Source organism: Euprymna scolopes, chromosome 12 (genome assembly GCF_053919585.1).
Source record: "Euprymna scolopes isolate OS-2025 chromosome 12, ASM5391958v1, whole genome shotgun sequence".
Classification (NCBI taxonomy): Eukaryota; Metazoa; Mollusca; class Cephalopoda; order Sepiida; family Sepiolidae; genus Euprymna; species Euprymna scolopes.
The window spans coordinates 56291182-56311655 of record NC_136493.1 but is presented as its reverse complement, the minus strand read 5'-3'; the positions used below and the strand labels follow the sequence as shown (position 1 = coordinate 56311655).

Genomic DNA, 20474 nt, shown 5'->3' with positions numbered 1-20474 from the left:
TTCAGTGTATAAGGCTTATTTGATGCTGGAGATATTCATAATCTTATCCTATTTCCAAAATAGGGGAGATATAACATGAGAAATATTTGGAATCAAGTCTCCCCTTGCTATTATTTCAGATCATTTGAAACCAAATATATATATATATATATATATATATATATATATACACGCACACACTGTTCATGTATTAAATTTAATTCAAAATTTTAGATCATCTTAGGACATTTAATCCTATTTAATTTATATTTTCATGTAGCATAAACCGCCTTTACTTTCTAACATTTTGCAATCAGGTACAAAGGACATTACTAAACCTACAAGCAGACACTCATGATTATGTTTCAGGCTAAAACAGGAGCCCATAATGATGTTATGCATGAGAATTGGTGATATGGAGTTGATCTAAAGGGAAAGAGGGAGAAGGGAATTAGGACAAGAAGCACCATGTTGCATTTCGTCACATGGATTAAAGAAGTAGACATGAAACATCACAGAATGAACATAGCATAAGCTATTAAAAAAATGTAAGTGAATTAATGTTACCTTAAAATATTTAAGCATATGTCATTAGATAACTCATCTTAAAATGGCTTCTACTAAATGTTTTATTTTTAATTTTATTGTTTTTTTTTTTCCTCTATATAGAGAATAAGGTTTCAAAATCAATTTATTTTCTCTAAAAATAATTTTCAGGAGCAGTAATTCAAACGACAATTTCTGGTTAAAATACAAACTAAAAAAAAAAGTTTATTGCAAATATCTGTATCCCATCCCCCAACTAAAACTAAAATATTAAATGCATTTAAATAATTCAAATATTAAAATCTTATTTTCTTTAAGTTAGAGATGAATATTTAACAGTGATAATTTTATTATTTATAAATTGAAATGTTCGTATCAAAAATAAATTTACTCATTTGATTTGATAAAAAAAAAGTGTTTTCATGTTTCCATTGTGAAATTAAGTATGCCATAGAGAAAATCCTGCAGATCACATTTTGCATATGCCAGCCTCCTCCCCTTGTTGGCAAATAAAAAATAGATTTTGTTTAAAGAGAGGAAAATAGTTGCCAAAACAAAGGCAAAGTTGCTTTGGAGAAGAAAAAAAGCCAAGTCATGGAAAATTGTATTTATTTACTACTTTTTTTTTTTTTTTTTTTGAAAAATAAATATCAATTCAGTGAATGGTTAGAGATTTAAAACCTGAAAAGAGTCATAACAGTTTCAATGATTCAGCCTCATAATACTCAAGGGAGAGAGAGGGGGGGGGGGTGGAAATGGTGCTGACATCAGAGAAAGACAAAGAGGTGGAAAGGCCAAGAATAAAAGCAAAGCCAAGAAACTTAAAAGAAAATAAAAATTTAAAAAAAAGGCAAGGAATTTAAAGAGTAGTAAACTTTGCAACGAAGATTACATAATATATTTATCTTGTAAATCAGCAACAGTTTAGTTATAGTTTAAACCTTGGTTTTTATTGGTCCAGCAAGCTTTAATATTAGTGATATGGAAATACTGTAAGTTTTTATTACTTTTGAAATCAAAATATTTAAGGAAATCATAACGGATTGTATTATTTTTTTTTTTATATGAAAACACCTGGCTATGAAATGTTAAGACCTACATCTTTAAGGGAAAAAAAAAAAAAAAAAAAAAAAAAATATCCAATCTAGATTTCCTATTGTTTCTTACAAACAAAAACCTGAATAAATTTCATTAGATGAAGAGACTTCTTGATCTGCCCTATTCAGGAATCTCCAACTTTCAATCTTGCAGTCATTCCAGACAAAATAAATGTCGGAAGATGGAAAGTGGGATTATACAGCAAAAGAATTAAAGGGAAGCTCAAATAATGATACTGTTGGCAATGGTAAGGAGATAATACCACCGGGCAGACTAAACCTCAGATCTACAATTTCCTAAACTTAAAAGGGTTTGTATAACTCTATAGTTTTAAAGAAACAATAGACAATGTAAGCAATGTTATAACATGAGAAAGGCAAGGCAGCAATAACCAGCTGAAACATGAAGAAAGAACAGGGCATTAATATTGGTCAAATGATCTTTCCAAAAAGTAATCAAACTGCAAAAGTTTGCAATTAGATGTAGCTAAATAAAATTTCAGTAGATTTTGCTAAAAAAAAAAAAAAAAAAAAAAAAAATTTAAGATTAACCAAACTGTACATGATAGTTTTTGCTTTTCCTTCATTTTAATTAAAGTGGATCAAATTGAACGCCTTTTTGTAGAATCTCAATAGAGGCAGTCACCTATGAACAGTGTATGTTCATCCGGCAAGTAAGATTGCATACAGACACACTACTGCCCATGATAATAAACCATGTTATTCAGTAATAGAAAATAAACTTGAAACAAAAAAGTTGAGTAATTGATAAAGTTTGAAATAGAAAGTGAGTGGCTGAGAGTGGGAATACCTTAAAATGGGAATTAGTATAATGTGATGTTGGTTACAAATATTTCTAATAAATTCATTAGAAAGCAGTGAACAAAATTCAATTTATAGATGGATGAAATTTAGATATAGGTTATTTAAAAAAAAAAAAAGTTTACTAATTTCTTAGCTAAAAAACAAAAAACAAAACAAAAACAAAAGAAAAACAACAAACAAAAAAAGGAAACAAAAGACATGAGAGTAAATCTGTTTACTTGTTGAAACAGGAATGGAGAAAGAAAGAATGCTAGAGTTCATATAAAAAGAAATTTGATAGAAATGCATCTAATTATGTTATCTGCTTTAGAAATAGTTGATCATCTTTTTTTTTTTTTTTTTTTGAGGGGGAACAGTAAATGATTAAAAAAAAAAAGTTCATATCCTGTTAACATAGTAAACAGTTTTTTTTTCAGCTTTGTTTTTAAATATATTAATATATATATTTGTTAATGGCTTTTCTGGAAAGAAGGGGGAACTGATAATGGCCATCATGTCTATTTTGTCAACTGTCACCAATGCCAAGCAAGTTGCTTTTTTTTCCTGCGACTTACAATGACAGGTGAAAGTGGTTTGAGAATGAGCAGACCAAAATTGAAAAGAATTAGCAATTCCTCCACACTCTTGTACAGTCTCTCATTTTTCTTTTTCTGTTTTTTTGTAGTTTTCATTTTTTTTTTTTTCTTAGTACTTGGAAATAGATCAGCTCATCCATGGTCACATCTTGTAGAAAATGCAGACGTTAATCCGTTCATGTAACCATCCATACAAGTCCAGCTGTCTGTTGTGAACACCCAACGAGCCAGCCACTGGAGGATAGCACACTTCCACTGCAGACACGAACGCAGTTGGTCTGTCAATACCAGACCAGATTCATTGTAGGACTAATCCAACCTGAAAGAAGTAATCAGTATCAAAGATTTTAAAAGCAGAAGAGATATTTACATTAAAAAAGTTCCATCAATAAGTTAATGTTAAATTTTAATATTTACAAATATTCATGCCATATGAAATTTTATTCATTTTTTTTTAATCTATTGCGGATTGTTAGGCAACTAATGAAATTAAATTATTTTTAAGACTACACATTTTAAACAATTTTAATACTTAGTAATTTTTGAAATCTTCTGGATATTCATTTATTAAGAGTTAGGATTTGTCAATATTCAAGACCAAGTTAGTTCCAAAAATGGCTGGAGCAGTTTACAATATGAAAGCCAACTTTCCTTTTTAAGGAGGTTTTCACTTAAGAAAAAAAAAAAAAAAAGAAAAACAAAAGATTTTTAACCTTTAAAACCATCAGAGGTTTAGTATCATCTGCCTTTTTTTTTCACACCTTTCAAATTATAACTGCTGCAGCTATTTCTGGAACAGATTAAATAATCCTCACATTCATTAAAGCACAATTTCTTTATTGGACATCTACAATATAAATCTCACCTGCTTGTTTAAATGTCTGTATGTATGTATGTATGTTTGCCTAAAACTTGACAGAGTTGACAGATTTTCACAAGATCTGTATTGTTTTGAAGGTCGACCCTTCGGCCAACAAATATTAAAAAAATTGGCCAAAAACATTAATTCCTTTACCCTCAACTGGGCACTTTTCTACAGGGAGGGGCACTTTTTTCGCCGACATTTTTTGCAAGTCATTCAACCCTCGCATCCACGACGTTGCATAAAAGGCGTTATTTCGACCGCCTGTGTCGTCACAACCATGGTAGGCACATCGGTAAGACAGTTTTTTTCCACCTCTTTTTCTTCTGGCGCGTTACGGGTTCGAACCGGCTTACTACTACTTTTTTTTTTTTTTTTGCTCAACCAAGACCCTAACACACACCTCCACTTTCTTTTCTGCCTTTGCGTCACGGGTTCGAACCTGTCTGCCTAGTACAACTTTTGTTTTTGCTCAACACACAGCTCCAAATACCTGGGCACCCAGGCTAGTAAAAATTAAAAGATTTATAAAGGAAACAAACCTGATGGGCCTCCATGGGTGTACATTTCCAATTGTATAGATAATATTGTAAATTGCCGTCTCCAATTCCAAACTTCAACTTTTCCAAAAATTCACGGTTGTGCATAAGATCAAGTGCATTAAAGACATCAAAACCCATCTGTTAATAGAAAAGATTTGAAAAATTTAAATTTAACAACTGAAAATAATTAACAGATCAAAAAACCCAATTTAAAATGTTAATTTCAGATTACATCAAAGTGGTTTCATTCGACAAATTAAACAAGTTAAGAACTAGTTTAAAATTTGTAAGGTGTACACAGTATAAAGAAAAAGTAAAAAAAAAAAAAAAAGTTCCGTGTTCTATATACATTTATTGCAAAATGAATGCATGAGTATAACATTTTACAAAAATCATAAAATTTTCCTTATAAAATTAAATTTTTTTAAATGAAGGAGTGTTCATTGTATTTTACATACTGCAAGTATCAACTGATGCTTCAACTTTCATTTCATTTATAAAAATGTTACAATTGATTAAAAATTGTTCAATGTTTATTTGGCATATCAAAGTTTGTAATAAAAGTTTAAAGCCATTAAAAAAATATTGGGTATTTAAAAAAAAAAAAAAAAGAAAGAGCCATTTGCAAATAAAATATTGAATGAAAGTTAAATTAACAGAAATAAGTTACAATATTGTGGTTCCTAAATTAAAAGACCTGATGCACATGTTAGTGGGATGGAAACAATACTATTCTTTGATGAAACATGTCTGCTACAACCCCCCCCCCATCATTTGAAGTATGGAAAACTTTAGATTACCAGCAAAGGGAGAACACAACACGAGGCAAGAAAATACAGAGAAAGAGAAAAATATAAGAAAAGAATGATAAAGTCGTTTTGTTTTACAGTATATCAACCGTCGTCAGATTATTTAATGCGGAATCAAGTGATTTTAGAGAAAAGCTTTTATGCTTCAAGTTGTTTCTAGCATCAAATATTTATTCATAGTGTTTAGTAGTTTTGTAAAGAAAAATTGTTTTTGCTTTGCAGAACATAAAGGAGTTTTGCAAAAGGAAAGAAAAAAACAACAATGTTCATTGCATTTAAATCAGGAAGACAAAAAAGGGAGCAGAAAAAAAAAAAAAAAGAAAAAAAAAAAAAAGACGTTTGTCGAAAATGAACCTTTTATTTAATAATAAGCTAAAAACTATGACTAATGCCTTTGTCATGTTTTTGTGGTGGGACTGGAAAGAGTTATGTGGTTAAACCTTATAGCTGATTACCTCAAGCGAACACTTTCTCCCAAGGATATGGAACATCCAGCTGTTCTTGTTGCAGCTTCCACTAGTACTGCAGGCAGTAAAATAAATGACAACACACTTCACACAACTTTTCATCTTCCTATTTTTCATGGCAGATCAAGGAAGACCGTTTCTGATAAAACTCTAAATTATCTACATACAAAGTACAACAAAATTGACGATTCTTATCACTGATGAAATCTCCATGACTGCCTATGAACTAGCTGAGAGTTTATTATTTAAACTCCTCAGCCTAACATTCACAGGTAACAAACATGAATTGGAATAAATACATAGTCAATTTGAATTGTAAAACAAATTCAAATTGACATGTTCTTATTTACTTGCCTCCCCACTAGGGTGTAGTTAGATAAAGGTCGGACCTTAAAAAAAGAGTTGCTTGGTAACAAGGTTGTAACCTTATATTGTAAACCAATCGCATATATTAAAATTCAATCTACGAATATATAATCAATATTTGTAAAATCGAGTCTACAAGAGTTACTTCCCTTGTACTGTTAGCCAAAATCAGTCATAGAACTTATCTATTTTGAGCATTTAAATCCCTAGCCCCATGTAAAACATTGGGCTAAAACAGCCAAATAACTCTGTTTCATGACAAACAATACCTTAATTTTTTCAATTTTCATTTAAAACGGCTATTTAGACATAAGTATAAATTTTAGGATAAAAATAAAAATTAGCCCCAAAAGGTGTTTTTCACCCCTGATAAAACCCTGGGACTCAAACCCCAGTATTTTCCCAGGGTCAAATATTGTTTCCAGATGTATATCCATGTGATCTTGCTTTTGGGTGATTTTCAGCAAAATCTTATCAAAAATACAGGAATGTTACATTTCCTCCCTTGGGTAGTTGTAACTTTATGCAAAATTTCAAAATATAAGTACTTATTGAGAATTTTGGGAACAAACGGATGAGGGTGAATTCTAAGGTCCAAATCCGACTAAGTCGGTGAACCAAAAAATTCCTCTAACAGTAAGGAAATAATTACTTGAGTAATCATTTCCTTAAGGAAATGACAAAAAAAAAGTCAAAAATACATTTGCTGCATGTTTGAGAAAAAAAGTGTGGTTCATGATAACTTACGTTTTTGGCTACTACAAGTGCATCTTGCATCAGATCAAGCCATGGAGTTTCCGTGCTGACGTTATAAAAGGAATAAGCTGCCTTCAATGTCTTGTGGATAGGATGATGCATAACAGAGGAGGGCAAAGTATAAAAACTGACGAAGTCAGTGATTTTATTATTATTCTGAAAAAAAGTTTCAGAAAAGATGTTCATTAAACAACCAAATTAAGCTAATTTTTTCAGAAAATGGATATAAAGGATTCAGTTCTTTTAACAAATGAAAATGCTTTCTAATAAAAATATTACTGAACAAGTAACCATTTAGCAGCATGAGAAATCAGTATGCCATATTGATGTTAACCCATAAAAATAATTCATTTTTTATGTCATTGTTTCTAATAGTGTCAAGATGAAATTTAATATAAATTCAGATTAATTTCAATCACACTTAATCACTAAAATATAAAATTATTTTTAATAATTGTAAAGGATTAAAATCAAAAACTCACTTCAACCACATAACTATCAACAATTCCTGGTCGCGGCAGGAACCAGTGTCTAAATTCATCTTCACTGAAAATGGGTGATAGATCAAATTTATGTAGATACTGAAAAGGAAGATTGTACAATTATAAAATAAAACAAAAAGATGCAACTAAATGTGTTCAGATAAGTATTCAAAATCTAACAATTTAAAAATTGATGTAACTGAACGTTGTACCTTTTCAAAGTAAATTAAGCACATACAAGCTGGACTTATATAGTAGTTATTTTAACTTATAGAGAAAAAGGAAAAAAATAATGCTAAGAGATTCGATTAAAACAAAAAGTCCATTTTCTGTCACAGTTGGAGGCAATCTAGCATTCGTGTTTCAAATGTTAGCATAAATACACTTGCTACATTTAGCCAGATTAAAATTCAACATTTTATGCCCAGAGTACAAGCCTTGCTCCCAGTTTAGGTCATTCACACAATTCCATTTCTGCATCCAACACCATGATGCTCACTTTTCAAACAGTTTTATTTAAATTGTAAAACACTGTAGAACTAATCTACCAATATCAAAAATAAAATTAGAGTACAAAAAAAAGAAAAAAGAAAAAAAAGTTACTAACCTGAAGAACCAGCTGATATGCATTTTGGACATCATCTGCTTTTAACGGCCGGAATCCTGGAGTTTTTGTTATCTATAAAATATAACTAGAAGATAGATTAAATACTGAATGGAAAGTATTGCTGAAGATGCATATGGAGGAAGAGGAGAGATAAATAATTGGATTAATCTTAAAAGTGAATTAAATCCAATTTTGCTTTTCTTTTCGTAAAAGACCAGGGCACAGAAAAATTGCTAAGTTGCATTTCAATCAAGTCACCAATTATAAATCCAGTAAAATAACATTTCAACGAAGTTGTTAATAGATAGTTCTGCAGCTTTCAAGACTGCCTTTTTAATTATAGGCTCATTTGCAGTAAATGAAAAATCTAAAGAGAAATAATTTTATCTTCATAAACATTTAATGTTTGAATTTTCTGATAAAAATTGGTTTCTGATAATTGAAATGCAATAGAAAAATGAATATTGAAATAATTCATATTTAAATGACAAAAGATTTGGAAATAGTATGCATCTCAACAATGATAGAACAATGGCAAATAAAACAATCAAAGTTTTCATAATTGATCATTCAAATTTTATTTTGAAAATTTAAATATGACAATCATACTTATGATGGCTTATGTTTTAATTCTAAAAAAATTATTTTATGAGACAAATTGAAAGCAATGAAATATTTCCTCTTGTTACTCAAAATTGAATACATTTTATAAAATCTCCAAACATGTAAAATAGTTAATAATAAAGCCTTTCATATAAATTTCAGACTTTAATAAAGATTTAATTTAAATCTTGAATTAGAAAATTCTAAGAAGGGATGCATGAAACATTTGATTTTCAAATTTGCATAACTGATTAAAAATCAAGTCTTTCAAACTTTTCAATTTACTTCATTTCCAACTTTAATAAGCCTATTTACAATTTGAATGATTTAAGAAAATTAAAATTTCAATTTAATAAATATAAAAAAAAATATTTAAAATACAGTTGGACAAAATTAATCTGAAATTTGCTTTAGAAAAATTTAATTGTCATTAAAATAATGACAGTTACTATTCAAATTTATAAGTTGATAAAACTTTTGGATAAGTTGTAAATTAACTTTTCTCCATTAGACAGCCTTTTCAGATGAAAAAAGTCCAATTTGAGTGTCTGCAGAAAGGTCTACTTACATCAGGAAGTTTGTAGAATTTCAAAGTTCTCTGCATTGTCATATTGCGTCCAAGATGAGAAAACCTAACTTCAATAAGTTTCCGAGGATTCAATGAACGATGCCAATACCTAAAACGAACAGTTGCAAAATGATTAAAAATGTTTCCGTTAATGTCAAAAGCAATAAACTGTAAATGTAGTTTTTATTAAATCTTTTTGCTAATACAAAGTAAATGAGAACATGTTTGTTTCAATAAGAACTTTTGGTCCACCGACTTAGTCAGATTTGGACCCTTGTCCGTTAGTTCCAAAGATTCTCAATGACTACTCATTACATTTTTCTGAAATTTTGCATAAAGTCACAACTAGGCAAGGGAGGAAATGTAACATTCTCGGATTTTTTATAAAAATTTTGGTTGCGTCCTCGAGGAGTTAAAATGGCCCAAAATAGCACATTTCGGGATATAAAACATTTTCCAATCATCAGATTTTGCTGAAAATTACCTAAAAGCAAGACCACATGGATATTCATCTGGAAATATAATATTTGACCTTGGAAAAATTCTGGTTTCGTCCCCAGGGGGTAAAAAAAAAAAAAAAAAAAAAAAAAAGGGGGGGGGGGGTGAAATCAAAATGAAAAATTTTAGTTTATTTGTTTGTCTCAAATAAAAAATTTTTTTGGGTTATTTCCGTTTGATTAAGTTTTTATTTATTTATTTTTTTAAATATAGTTACTATTTACTTGCCTCCTCACGAGGGCAGAGTTAGACACAAGGTTGGTTATTAATGTAAGGAAAATCTAGCTCCCCAAAAAGAGGCACTCTGGATAGGAACAAGATATTAATTTCTACATTTAATTTGAAAAAAAATTGTTTTGGCTCTTATACATTATACGGATGGTGCCATTGTTAGGGGTGATAACTCCAATTTCTTCTTGGAATAATTACAAAATTCCCCACTCCCATATTAAATAATAGATTTCTAAATAATGTTAAAAAAGAGCATCACGTTTAAACTTTACAGTTACCAAAAAAAGTGATTGAATTAATTTTTTTGTAATTATTGTTTGTAATAAAACATTTCTTCTTTAAAAAAAATAAAACACCAAAATACTTGAAAACCAAAAGTTATTATACAAAGATGTATAAAAATATAATTCTAAAAACATTAAAAAAACAAACAAACATTTTTTTTGTATTAAAGCAACATTACTTGGCCTTTTGGCTAAGATCAAAGTGTGATATCTCTTCTGATACTACATATCCTCTTTTCTGTCCTCAGTCAGTGGAGGAGAGACCTTTCTAGACTGAGGCAATTTTTATTTTTGTTCCCTTCCCCACATTAAAAACTGATCTTGTTTGTGTTTAACTCTGCTTTCAAGGAACATAAGGTTTTTTTTTTTTCCCAAACAATTTAAACAGAAACTCGTAAGAAAATAGAATTTTAATAAAAATTAAAGCATCATTGGATTTTATTTTTCAAACAATTTAATGGAAAGTAGTCGCCATAAGAGAAAAATAGAATTGTAATAAAAAGTTGCTTGAATTAAAGAAAAACTATAACAAAATTTAGTTTTAATTATTGTCACTGTTGAATTAGGAAAAGTTACGTCCCCTATCAGTCGTTCAAGGAAATCAACAAAACAAAAGGGTCCCACCCGCATAATGCATAAGTGCCTTATATTTTGATACAATAAATGTTTTTACGATTTTTATAAAATAAATGTTATTTGATGCTTTTGCATTTAACGACCTGAACTATTTGTTAAATAGTACTTACAAGTTAATTTCAAATTTTACAATATAATTTTTAACCAATTGTTTTCTTAAACATTTGACTATGAAAAATAATCACCTGTGTATCTCGGACAGTGCCAAACCAGCTGTAAATTACTCTTTTTAAGTTATTTTTATTATTATTATTACAAACATGGTTTAAGTAGAGATAATTTGTTTGGAAGAAATGGCAAAATCATTTCACTCTAAAGAATTTATATGACTGAAATAGGAAGCGATCTGGCAAATTATTCATTGTTTTTCATTTAATAATAAAAAAAAAAAAAAAAAAAAAAAATCATATCAGCATAACTTGGCTTTCTAAAAGTTTTTAAATTTATTTACTTTTCATTTGAACAAAATTTTTATAAATTTGATGCATTACGGTTAGATAAATGGTTTTAAAATTTTTTGAGATGAGGATTGGTATTAATTTTGATTGTTTGGACAATTGTTCTCATCTTAGTAGTTGTTCTTACAATAGAATCTTTTCCAATCCTTAGATTTTGCTGAAAATTACCCCAAAGCAAGACCATATATATATATATATATATATATATACACACATCTGGAAACAATAGTTTACTTTGAGAAAATTGTGGGGCTTTTAGGGGAAAAAAGAAGAAACAAAAACAAAAAAAAAAAACACCCCTTTTGAGGCTAATTTTTATTTTTCTATAAAAATTCATACGTGTCTAAATAGGGGTTTTGAATGGTACCAAATTTAAATTAATGCATCATTTGTCATGAAACATTGTCATTTGGCTGTTTTACATCAGATCAGAGATTTAAATGGGGAAAATAGCCAAAATCAGTCCGGGAACCATATAGCTTTTGGCTTGTTATTCATGCTTTTAGCAGTGAAAGTTTAAAAGACAAGTACCAAGATAAAATCCAGAAATAAACGGGTTTAGCAATGCTTACAGAAAAATTGAAATTTTGTTTAGACATCTAGCATATTTACAGCATATTGATTAAAACATGTTTTAAATCATCATAATTTATAGCTTGCATTCAAAGTTGGTCAAAATTTAGACAAAAATTCATTTTCCTGGGAATTCTGGGTTATGCATTAGGTTGTCTGGAAAGTCTTTGGCTTTTAAAAAGTACAGATTTCTGAAGGCTCTTAACAAGCCTATAAAGTGTTTACTTAAATCAAAGATGAAACTTAGCATGTGTTATGCATATTTTTTATATTGCTGACAAAATTTTTGGAATTTATTTACTTTCAGATACCCCCTCATTATAAGAAAATGGATTACAAGTTTTGTTTGGGTAGCTATGCTTTTTTTTTTTTTTTTTTGAAAAAAAGAAACTTGTGAAATGTATGGTGATTATGCTTCATGATAATCATTTATTCAGAAATAGTTTGCAAAATTTAAAATGAGAAAATCTTGTAAATGACCCTCAAAATTTAATATTGATGTTTTGAAGACAAAAATTGGAGAAAATACAAATATCACAACTAGTGCACTTGCGCAAGAGTTGGAAGCTTCAAAAAGTACAATTTGTGACTATTTTCATTGAATAAATATTACTAAGAAAGAAGAAATCTTATTTCTATCCTCTGTGTGGCGAAAAAATACTTGGAACTTTCCGGACAATCTAATATATAAGTAAATGTGCAAATTGCTGTTGAATGTTATTAAAGCATAAAGGGGCTTCATAATTTTGCACATCTTTAAGCTCATGAATTAATTCACCCGTTACAAAATGTTTATAACTTTATACTCCACACAAGTGAAGAATATAAAGAATGTAAAGGTTCAAGGATTTTAAGTTTTAAAATTAGGTTTACTTAAAAAAAACGCCCTCCTTTAATGTTTCAGTACAATGCTAACCTTCACATTTTCACTAAACAATTGATTCTTTTTCTCTTTGCTAGTGGTAAAGTTATTTCTTTAAACCTGAATAACATACATTAAAAAATTTTTTTTTTTAATTAAAAAAAAACTTACCTGCTGCACGCAATAGGTTTGGGCAAGACAACCCCAGCAGTATAAACAGCCTGGAATAAGCCACGTTGATGTACTCTCCTTGTGATCTCGCGAATTAAAACTGGAGCAACTCTTTTAGATCGAAGCTTTTTATGTACACACAGAAAATTGATTTCTACCATATATTTAAATCTAAAAAGCAAGAAAAAATTTAATTCAGTAATTAAAATAAAATCAAGTTCAAAATCTAAAATATTAAAAAAAAGACAGTTTTTTTTTTTTATTTGATCATTATTACATGCTCTATGAAGCAAACTAAACATATAAGCTACTGAATTCTTTTAAAGAATCAAGAAAATGAGATTTTTAAAAATTTTATTTCATAGATAAAACCAATCGAATATTTTCTTAAAATCTTGTTTACAAGTTCAATTAATAATAAGCAATAGACAAAACTGAAATTTTTTAAAAAGTGTTCATTACTAATATTCATATCAAGCTTCTTTCTCAAAAATAATAGTTGGGTTTATGTTAAGTTTACATATTTGCCATTTCAGAAATGAAATCTTCAAGTAAATTTCTATTATACATGCATTTCATTAAGTGAAATAAACCAAGATTTTAATAAGTTTATACTTACTTATTATATACTTTGATATGAGCTGGTACAGCACTAATAAATCCTACCAGTTTGCCATTTTTTACTACTCTGACACCACAGTGCCAATCTTTTACCCAACCTGGTGGTTGTAGTGCCCTGGAAAAACAAAATGTCAGAAGCATAAGCTTTGGAATGACTTGATTTTTTTTTTTTTTTTTTTTAAAGTAAAACTTGCATCATAACTTTAACAAGTTCATTCTATAAATCCATGCTGGGGAGGAGGGGGGTACACATTAATAAAATTATGAGGCATCTTGATTCTTTTTTTCCTCACACGAATTTTGATAAAAAATAAACATGCAATAGTATAAAATGATACAATTTATATTAAAAATTTATTTTTAAAATTAAATCCAGAATTTATTTATTTCTTCATAAACAAGTCAATCTTTCATCTTTTTAATAGTTGAAGGGATAAAAAAAAAAATTACTTAGTGAGTTGCTTTAATTAAAACAATTTGGAAATATGTAAAGTGTTGAATAAAGCACTGAAACAAAGTTTTGGAAACTAAAATATTACCATAAGAAAATTAGTTGGGAATGTAGTTTTATAACAATTTGGTTCAATTAATAATTTAGTGACTAAATGATATATTTAAATCAAATTTTTTTTATATCATTAAAAACATTTGATATATATACATAAACAAAAAACTCCTGAGCATTAGTAGATAGATATTGCTTAGTTTAAAATAAAAGCCCATGATGATTATTAGTTTTTATTTTTATTACATTTCATCTTTAGTACACAAACTATACAGTCGATTAAATAGAAGGAAAAATCATTCCAATTAAATATACTGCTTAGGCACTTATTGTACTGCACTATGTTTTTTATATTTTCAAGTGAAAAGATCGTAATAACTTGAATTTATTAAATTGTTAAGTGAAAGTATAGAATAGTTACAAAACATACTCCCCTCACATGTTAAGAATAGCTTTCTAAATAACATTGTTTCAGCATAGTACAATAAGTGCATAAATACCTTAAATTTTAATGAATATAAAAAATTTAAACAGTCAATATTCACAAGTTTCTTTCATCAATTAAGCCAAAATTCCAGCATAGTTTCACTTAACATTCCTGCAAGAAACCTTATTAGAAAAAGCTACATAATATGCCATTTGATATACACTTAAAAACATGGATACAATCCTATTGAAATTATCAGATAATTGATTGGTCAGCAAGGAGGAGCTACAAGGGTAAGACACATGCAGAGAGAAAAGGGTGTTTAGTTTAGTTTTGCACCTTGTACAAAAACATGGTTCAAGAGCTGATGTTATAATATTGACAAATGCATTAGAACCCCGATAGAAAACTCGCAGATTTGATTAATTCTAAGTTTCACTATACAAGAAAGGTAATGGCTTAAAATAAATAAATAAATAAAAATAATCCCCTGTAGTTAAACAGTTTAAATACAGCCTATTGTTGTCTTTTAGAAAATGAAAGCTTTTTTTATGGAGGACTGGGATCCCACTTTGTGTTCATCCATCAGAAAAGGACAGAACGATGTATATCAATATGTAATGTTGAGTCAGATCAGACCAAGTATATCAGCTCTACTATCCTGTTGGAGAGCGACTATACCAACGATTGAACTCCTGATAACAGTTTGGCTACATTAAGAGAAATTACATGGCTAAGAGCAAAGTGTAGTATCTGTTATACACTATATTCCATATTTTCTGCCCTTAATCATTTAAGGAGAGATCTTTCTAGACCAAAGCCATTTAATAAAAAAAAATTAGTGTCCCTTTCTGGATTTTCCCCACATTAAAAATAGAGTATGTGTCTAACTGCCCTCGTGAGGGAAGTAAATAAGCTTCTTTGATAAGAAAATGCAGAAATCTGGAGCAAAATTGAATGATGCAACAAAATGAGGATTTTAGATAAGGAAATTTTAACAGAATTAACTCTGAGACAGATTGCAGACTGCTAGGAAAATGGCAGACCCCTGACAAAGGGAAATGAGGCAATAAAATGGTGATGACTTAAAAATTAAGTCTGAAAACTATGGGAAAGCCATTACCTGATGCAGGTAATAACTTTTTAGAAAAATAACTGCTTCATGTTGAGGAGATCTCATTTTCATGATAAACATGAGCACCACCATTTTCTTACATTCTCTTCTAGTGAACTAAAGGTGTGTGCGTGAAGATCACATATCCAATTAAAAATTATGACAAAAATTATCACAAAAATTTAAACTAGATATTTAAAAAAAAAAAAATTCAATAAGTTTTGATTATTTAAAAGAGTCACAACACAAATTAGAATAGAAAAACTTACCATTGAAGAAATTCAGGAGAATAATCAAACCTAAACATATTGTCATCATCTTCCACATAATTCTCACTCAAAAGTATATATAATTCTCTAAGCTGAAAAATAAATATCAAAACTTTAAAATAAAATATTTTCAAATTATCAAACAATTCTATGCAAATAATTAAAATTCATTCTAATTTTAAAAAGTTTACAGTAATGTCAATATATATTGCTTTATATCAATGGACAATTAATCGGAATCGTAAGAATCGTGTATTTTGGGGAAAATCGGAATCGCATTGTTAAAAAATACCTTAGATTTATGATTCTTTCATTACGATTCTCTTATATTTTTAAGTTGAACTCTTTGTTTGAAGTGAGATTAATGCTCTAAAATGTTTATGATAAAAACATCATAGAACTTTTCATAACATATTGAATATGATGTACCAGAATTTTATTAACTACTTTAAAAGGTAATCTTTATCTTAATGAGTTTCAAAATTTCTTTGAATTTTTTTCTTTAATTGTTTGAATTAAAAAAAAAAAAATTTTTTTTACTTTTAGCTTAACTTGCTTTTATATTTCACCATTTCGTTTTTTTTTTGTAATAAATGCTTCTCTACATTAAAAACCGACCTTGTGTCAAACTCTCCACTCGTGGGGAGGCAAGTAAATAGGAAGTAATATGGCAGCTGAAAAACGTTTTTCAACACCCATAAAAGCATTACAATACATTCAAACCCTGAAGAATTTTCACCATGCGCATTTGTTCTAAGTTAACTAGCCACTACCTGTGTTTCAAACTAAAAAAAAGTGCTTTAAAATAGTAAAAACACTAAAGCTGCTTTGATTTTGGAAGGGAAGTTTCAGGCGCACCTATTACCCCAAAGAACCAGCTATGTAAACACTTTGCAATATTTTTCAATAATTATTTTTAAAAAGTTTTTACAATCAATTTTTATTTACAATTAAAAAATTATTTTCTGAAATATTTTGTTCATATATGTTTACATTTTGTTTTTAAGTAAAATTAAGAAATTTAAAAAATATTGTTTATATCCATCTTCATTCAAAAGGATTACTTTTCGGTAGCTTCACCAGCTGTTAACCTAAATTTTCCTAATGTCAGAACGAGGCTCGTCTGCAGGACCTAAGCTCCAATGATTTTTGTTATTATTTTATCTGATTTTTAAAAATTTTTTTCTTATGGATATATAAATTTTTTTTTTTTTTTTTTTGCCGGGAGTTTATATAAACACAGGAAAATTGGTGAAAGTCAAAATCAAATCCGCGCTATTTTTATATATTATTTTAAAGTTTAATTAAAGTTTTACGATACCCTTTTCTTATTGTTTTTGTATTCTTGTTATTTTTATTTATTTTTTGCCAGATTTAACAAACAAACAAAATGAAAGCAAAGCAAAAAGATTTGGTGCTTATGCACTTATGTTACTGTTATTTTTATTTAAATGGTTTAAGTGCCTCGCCCAATGTTTGAAGAGTTTTTAATTGTTTTTCAAATGAAAATTGGTGAAAGTCAAAATTAGCACTTGTGGTGATAAACAAAAAGCTTTAGCGTGTACGTACCTCTCATGGAATGTCGTAGATTGAAACAGCGAAATGTTATTTGGTGCTAGTGCACTTTGATCCGCGCTATTTTTAAATAGTACTTTCAAGTTTAAAGTTTTACGATACCTGTTTTTATTAAATTGTTAGGTAAAAGTACAGAATAGGTACACAACACCCTCCTGTCCCCATGTTAAGAATGGCTTTCTAAATAATGTCATTTCAGCACGACTCAATAAGTATATGAGTACCTTTTATTTTCTTGAATAAAATAAAAATTACTTGACGAGAGCACTACTGTTTTTGTTTTTTTGATTCAAAAATAAAAATTTCAATTGTTCAAAACATGTTTTTTCCCAAAGCTTATTGGGATTTTTTTTTAATTACCATTTTTTTCATGAATATGCTCTAAAAATGTTTCAAAATTATCTAATATTTTTTCACTTTTCAGGTTATAAGCTCTCAATACACGACTTCATCGACATGAGATCATTTCATTTCTCCTACTGATCCCGATAATACGAGACCAGTAGGCTTCAATATTGTTGGTGCAAACACCAGTAAGCAGATCCACAACATTTTGTGAATAGTTGTTAGTCCCGTGAACATAATTAAACTTGAAAATAATATTTTAAAATAGCATGGATTCCATTTTGACTTTCACCAATTTTCCTGTTAATAATTATATAAACTCCGGCAAAAATTCTTTCCTTGTAAAAATAATAACTTCTCCCTCAGTCGAACAACATACAACATCGGAGCCGATGCGGATTTCGCTACAGGGGTAGCATTCGTATACAGCCACCCTTTTTCTTTATATTTTTTAATATATAAAATAACTCCTGAAATTGATTGTTTATTAATTTCATGGTGCATGTTTTCTTCATGATTAAAATATTTGTTTCGATTTTTATCTTCAATAAAAGAAATTTTACGAAAAAAAGTCAAATCGTTTTCGAAATTCCCTTAATTGGATTTCCACTTTTTCGTTTTCTTGGTTTTTTTTTGCTACAAAAACTTTCAATTATATGAGTGTATATTTCAAAACAATTCCACGGGAATCGTACTTGGTATCGGAATCGTTAAACATTTTCCTGGAATCGGAAAAAAATTAGGAATCGTCCCAACACTAATATATATATATATATATATATATATATATATAGCCAGTAGAGTTTAGTTTCCTAGAAGTACATCCAACGAAACAACATGTGTCTACCAAAATAGTGCTCAATGAGTGAACAGAGCAGGTATATTAATTTTATTTATACAAACATTAATGGCTACATATGTGCATACATGTTTCTGTAATCACCCACGTTGGGGGATTACGTCTTCAGGCCAAGAATTACCTTCAAAAGTGACATTTCCACCAAATACATTTTTCTATTTCGTTTATCAAGTTAAAAATACAACCTGGGTGGGAGTCAAAAAAACAAAAACGGTAAAAGGATGAGTGAGGTCTTTGAAGATGATAAACATCTTTTTTCTTTTCCCCTTCCCCCATCTAACCTAACTTTTGGCTTTTTATGGCATAGGGTACTTGAGAGTTTAGTTTTCTTGTCTTAGAGTCTGTAAATTAATAACCTTAGCTATGGTCAACCAAGTACTGACCGGTGCCTTTTTAATCTACCTCCACCCACACATACACGCAACACACACATAACACATCCATACACAGACACTGCCAACACACACATACACACATTAATCCATATATTCAAAAGCGAATCCATGCTGAACGCTCTTTATTTTATTTACTGAAACTAGACAATGATTCTGAAACTACGTAGAAGATAAAGTAAAAGTTACATTAAGGTAAATAAAAAATAAATAAATAAAAATAAAATACATAAATAAATAAATAAATAAAAAAATAAATAAATAATATAATAAAAAATAAAAAAATAAATAAATAAGAATAAAAATAAAATTAAATTAAAACAAATAAACCAACAAAATGTGAATAAATATAAACCCGAAAGTTATCTAAACCCTACATGTACCTATATGCGTGTATCAATACACTTATAAATGTCTACATTTATCTACACCCGTGCATATATACACACACACAGAGACAAATAATAGTATTTTTCTTTACTTATGTAGCGTGGTAACTTCTTCATATATGCAATATTATGCTACCCGACTACAGACGGGTGCATATATATATATATACATATATATATATATATATACATATATATACATATACATATATATACATATACATATATATATATATATACAAACACACATATATATACAAACACACATATATACATACATAAATATATACATATATATACACATACATACATACATATAAACACACACACAGACATACATATACATACCCACACATACATACATATATAACATATATATATAAACAACATTCGGACATCCATACATTTTTGTAATCTACATTGTTACGATTCTATACGAGGCAGCCTATTCTAATAGTTCAGAAATATACATGTGTATACATACATCTACATACAATAGACACAGAGACACATCCAAACATACACACAGATATATAGATACAGATATATATATATAAACATACAAACATACATGCATACGTAAAATACACTTATATATCCAAAGTCACACAAATATAGACATATATATATATACATGTATACATGTACCGTGCCACCAAATGATACATCTAAAGTAGAAACAGACATGAATACATTTACTATATAAATTCACTTTTTCTATCAAATTCCACACGTCTAGTTATGTTTCATGGCCTCATCCGCTTGTTACACTTTCCTAAGTTGTAGGTTTTTACCGTAAAAATTGACACTACGTAAAAATTTATATTGAATTCAGCATGAAGTTCATAGGGTTATCCACATATTTAACAAAGATTCTTACGATGGTAAGGCAGATATACATAAGATGTATCACGATACAATAATAATATATAATAACATATGACAGAAATCAGAGTATTTAGGTTATACAAACCGAGTATATAAGCTTATATATTGTAGTACTTACCTTCCTCTTTGCTTATTCACTCTAATACCCTTATTCCCTTCTCTTCCATTCACCCTTCATTCCTTACTTTCTTTCATCTATTTATTTCTTCATTTTTTTTTTTTTTTTTTTTTTTTTTTATATTAATAAATTATTTTTCCTACCCGGGTATATAAAGATCATATATCCATACATG

The 20474-nt window shown here is 28.8% G+C and overlaps 2 protein-coding genes across 6 annotated transcripts in view; one reads left to right on the top strand and one right to left on the bottom strand.

The window, feature by feature from the left end:
• LOC145291298 (calaxin-like) overlaps positions 1-20474 on the top strand; it is a 174636-nt gene that overhangs the window by 40874 nt on the left and 113288 nt on the right. For 4 of the 5 annotated variants that reach the window (XM_080136979.1, XM_080136981.1, XM_080136980.1 and 1 more), the window contains exon 2: positions 12072-12114. The exons of the other annotated variant lie outside the window; for it this stretch is intronic. In XM_080136979.1, coding sequence (XP_079993105.1) covers positions 12072-12114 — 43 coding nt within the window. The remainder of the gene's footprint in view (positions 1-12071; positions 12115-20474) is intronic. 5 annotated transcript variants of the gene reach the window in all.
• LOC145291300 (glycylpeptide N-tetradecanoyltransferase 2-like) overlaps positions 2647-20474 on the bottom strand; it is a 46884-nt gene continuing 29056 nt past the window's right edge. Inside the window, exons 5-13 of the mRNA XM_080136986.1 lie at positions 15734-15825; positions 13417-13533; positions 12798-12968; positions 9085-9193; positions 7914-7985; positions 7307-7405; positions 6816-6980; positions 4427-4564; positions 2647-3341 (exon numbers count right to left, since the gene is read on the bottom strand). Coding sequence (XP_079993112.1) covers positions 3321-3341; positions 4427-4564; positions 6816-6980; positions 7307-7405; positions 7914-7985; positions 9085-9193; positions 12798-12968; positions 13417-13533; positions 15734-15825 — 984 coding nt within the window. The 3' untranslated portion in view covers positions 2647-3320. The remainder of the gene's footprint in view (positions 3342-4426; positions 4565-6815; positions 6981-7306; positions 7406-7913; positions 7986-9084; positions 9194-12797; positions 12969-13416; positions 13534-15733; positions 15826-20474) is intronic.